General features: G+C 31.8%; 2 protein-coding genes across 2 annotated transcripts in view; one reads left to right on the plus strand and one right to left on the minus strand.

The window, feature by feature from the left end:
* Positions 1-91, minus strand: part of LOC108691643 (pupal cuticle protein-like) — a 5,777-nt gene extending 5,686 nt beyond the window's left edge. Inside the window, exon 1 of the mRNA XM_018199494.1 lies at positions 59-91. Coding sequence (XP_018054983.1) covers positions 59-70 — 12 coding nt within the window. The 5' untranslated portion in view covers positions 71-91. The remainder of the gene's footprint in view (positions 1-58) is intronic.
* A 1,586-nt stretch (positions 92-1,677) lies between these two features.
* Positions 1,678-3,481, plus strand: LOC108691644 (cuticle protein 2-like). Its single transcript, XM_018199495.1, has 3 exons — positions 1,678-1,697; positions 2,462-2,758; positions 3,284-3,481. Exons 1-3 carry the CDS (start codon positions 1,686-1,688, stop codon positions 3,479-3,481), a joined length of 507 nt encoding a protein of 168 aa, XP_018054984.1. The 5' UTR covers positions 1,678-1,685.
* Positions 3,482-4,183: the final 702 nt, after the last annotated feature.

The raw sequence follows: 4,183 nt of genomic DNA on the forward strand, positions 1-4,183 counted from the left end.
ACATTTTTGTTAATAGACAAAGATGAGGAATCTTAGGATAGGGTATCACTGTACTCACAAGGGTCTTCATGTTTATGCGCACTATCCAAGATCAGGCGAATCTCTGTCTGTACAATCGGGCCACGTAGACTTTATATAGCCGACGAACAATACGAGCGTCTAATACAGACGTCTGTAAATAGAATAAACGCGAAACATTTTACAACAGGGGCCCGCCCTGATTTTCATATGATAAAAACGCAAAAAAAGTCTGGTTTTCTGTTTAATATCCCTAAAAGCGAAATGAAGACATATCAAGTAGATTATTTTAGTGAAAAAACAAGAAGAGAAAGAGATCAAAAAATCATAGCACAGAGAAAAAACGAGAAAGAGTTAGAAATAAAGAGAGAGAGAGAGAGATAGAGAGAGAGGAGAAAAGGGAGGGAGAGAGAAAGAATAAGAAAAAGTGAAAAAGGGAGGAATAGAGGGAGGCTGGAATGTCAGCAAGAACAGAATTATGATTGCGCCAAAACGCGAACGTTCTATAAACGATGTTGTACAATTCGCTTGGCAAAAAGTGTCAGCAGGCGATGGGAACGTTTGATCGATCGCTGTATCTCGTCGATCTCCCGATTTATTAGCGAATGCTCGCGAAGAAAGACTGAAGATTGGATCCAAGCAGAACAGCAGGTCACGATAACATTATATATAATGAATCATAACGTTAAAATGAATCATAACTGAAAAAGTAAGTTTTAATCATTTTGGAATCATTGTGACACTATCTTAATATCATGATGACATTGTTCTTGAGGAGACCCAATATAAATCAAGAAGAGCAATCAAGGTTGAGACAAGCGTTTAATCGCAAGTTTTTCGACACCGTTTATTATATCGAGTTTAACGTGACGATTAAACGCTGTCAATTATTCGTTCGTGAGAAGAAAAACACTTTTTAATATCTTTGAAATTAAAATTATTCTGGACATTGACATTCTCTTGACCATAATAAATTATAAAATACAGGTTCGCGCACATTAATAACCATAACGTGATCCACGATTTATTATGTTGAATTAAAAGCTACTCGAAATTCCGTCACGTAAAAGCGCGTCTAATTACTTAATGAGCCATCACAATTTACTTCGAGACATAATATAAAAAAAAAGTGCTAGTTAATAATTGCATCAAACATAATTGAATATCTGATCTTTTATTGTGAGATCTAATAAATGATTAACAATTAGATAATTCAATCAACAATTAGACAAACGAGATTTGGATGATGATTAAATCAATTACATCTTTGCACGGAAAAAATAATATATGAAATAATTAAATAATTATATTAACATTAGTTAACAACAAATTAGTTAACAACAACATTAACAAAAAAATTTTGTTAATTGAATAACAGTATTGATGAAATAAATAATATTTTATTAAAATAAGGATTTGATGTGTTGATGAGAAAAACATCGTTTTTTCTTGTAATACAGTCTCACACCGCAAAAATAGAGAAATGTATTTTGTCACTTTAGTAAAAATCGACCAATCAGTTGTATGAATATTAGCCGAACAATATTCATCATTGGTGGGGTGATACTGTTAGGTAAGATAAAATCACCGATTGTATATAAACCAAGCATTCTTAGTTCTCGATGGTTATAAAACGGTGACACTTCCATTCAGGATTGAACGTAACAATGAAGTCTTTGGTAAGTAACTTTATTGGATTATTGGATTACTAATTTTAATAATTAATCAAAAAATTCCCTTGAGAAATTTAATATTGTTACAGCTATGATACATGAAAAACATAAAATAGTAAGATGTAAGCAGTAAGTGAACCGACCAATCACAATAGAAACGTGAAACAATAATATAAATCCAAAATATTGGTTTACTAATTATTTGCGTCTTACTGTTTAAATTTTTTGTGTGCTATAGCCTTATAAATATTAAATTGATTAATGTTTAATTATTTATTTTAAGTAAAGCACTTTTGCTAATATTTTTAATACTCAAAATAAGTAATTAACTAATTTAATACTTACAGTATTAAATTTCTTTAAGGATTATTGAAAACTTTACATCCTTATTTACCCCCATTAATGATTAGATAAGTTATTGGAATTGCGATAAAATGTACAATGAGAATCGCAAAACGATATTTCCTTCTGATTATTATTTAGAGATTAATTTTCCTAAAATGTTAACGTCGAGGAGTGCTATTTTATTCATTTTTGGAAAAAAATGTTTGATTGAATTAACTGAAATTCTGGTAGAAAATGAATGAGCCAGAAGTTTGGTTAAGTCTATTAGATTCTGATTAAATTTACTAAATATTGTTATTTCAACTATAATTTTAATTGATTTAACTGAAAATCTTGTAGATTTATAATTAAAATTCTGGATCATTTATTTTTCATCAGAATTCTAGTTAATTCAACCAAACATTTTTTTCTATATGTGTTGATAGATTTTCTTAATCATCAACGTTGCCATAACTTTGGCTATGCCAACGCATTACCAGTATCACGGACCACCGGCGCCCATAGGCCATGATGGCAGGGTCATGGACACGCCGGAAGTAGCACATGCCAAAGCGGCGCATTTAGCTGCCGTAGCGGAAGCTGTCGCGAAGATTCCGCATAGCGTGGCTTCCTATGCGGAAAATCAGAACTATCACGGATATGCAAACCCCGTATCAGTTGACCATCAAATATATCACAGCGGATACGGATATCACGGGCCGCCTGCCCCGTTAGATCATGATGTAAGATTTTTATCCTATTCATTGTCAGTGGAACAATTGGGGAGTTCGATGTAATAATACTTTGTGATTTGATAATAATGCAGAAATAATTCCTGAAAATGTGTTCAATTTAAATCATCATTTTCCTCGAAGATGATTTTCTTGAAGATTGAACTATAATCTAATAACAATAATAAAATATGATATTGATTATTCTATTCTCTAAAACTTTTAGAGAGTAAAATCTCTCTCACTCTTAAAAATTGAAAATTAAGTCATTTTTTTTCAATTTTCACTCTTCAGATGAGATTCCACTCCAAAGAATTTAGAGAGTATGCGACTTGTTATACAGCAATAAAGATATTATTATTATTAATAGTAGTTTACATGCTTGAAATTTTGTAAACTTCTAAAAATGGACTTTACATTCTGTATATAGTAGAAATTACAATAATTGATTCGAAAATAGTTTGACAACGTCAGGGAGAAAAGCTAGACGCAAGAACATCATCGCTCTCCATTTCTCATTGTCCCTTTTATTTTCAGGGTCGCGTAACAGACACACCGGAAGTGGCCCGAGCAAAAGCCGCGCATCTAGCGGCTTACAATTACATAGCTTCCTCGACACCTGTCGCGTATGATCATTCACAAATTTACAAGCCACCGGTTTACAATCATGACGGCTATTATGATGGCGGCTCGTTAAGTCAGTCTCACGATGACAGAGAGATTAATGATTACTAATTTTGATTAAAAAAAACGTACTCGGCAACGTGACAGTCGAGTTGACACTTTTCACGATTAAATGATGACGATGCGTTTAAAATCGGCGCGACAAAATTATGAAATTGACGTTGCCACAAAGTTGCACAATTGGAAAAAGCGTTAATTTCATGTGGATGGTAATTAGTTATACAATGTGTTTTCAAGTTTCGTGATACGGTGTAAATGATATGCACCTTGCATCATCGGCTTTCAGGCTGAACCATAAGATGCACGCATTGGATCGTTATCTAAGACGCATTTTAGCTTGTAAGAAATATAAAGCATTCCATTGTTATTTCCTGATTTCCTATTTTATTACAATAGTATGCTCTCAATATTGCTGTTTTACTGAATTAAGTATTTCTTTAATGGACAGCATAGATTTTGCGTAGATTCCTTTGCAAAATGAGAAAAATTTACGGGATATATTGTATCTATAAGAAAATTCAATATTCAATACTTAAAATGTATTTGTACAGTTATTCCACATACAACAACTGAATTTTAATTTATAATAACATTATCATTATGTAATCTTGTTATATTATTTTGATTATGGAAAATCATGTTTAATTATGATATAAGATTATGATTGTTAACGTAGATATATAGAATATTGAACAGAATGTAACTTTTAAAATGATGCAATATAATATGTCCTGTGTTATTTATAAACGTTAA

The sequence above is a fragment of the Atta colombica genome, unplaced genomic scaffold (assembly GCF_001594045.1).
Source record: "Atta colombica isolate Treedump-2 unplaced genomic scaffold, Acol1.0 scaffold49, whole genome shotgun sequence".
Lineage (NCBI taxonomy): Eukaryota > Metazoa > Arthropoda > Insecta > Hymenoptera > Formicidae > Atta > Atta colombica.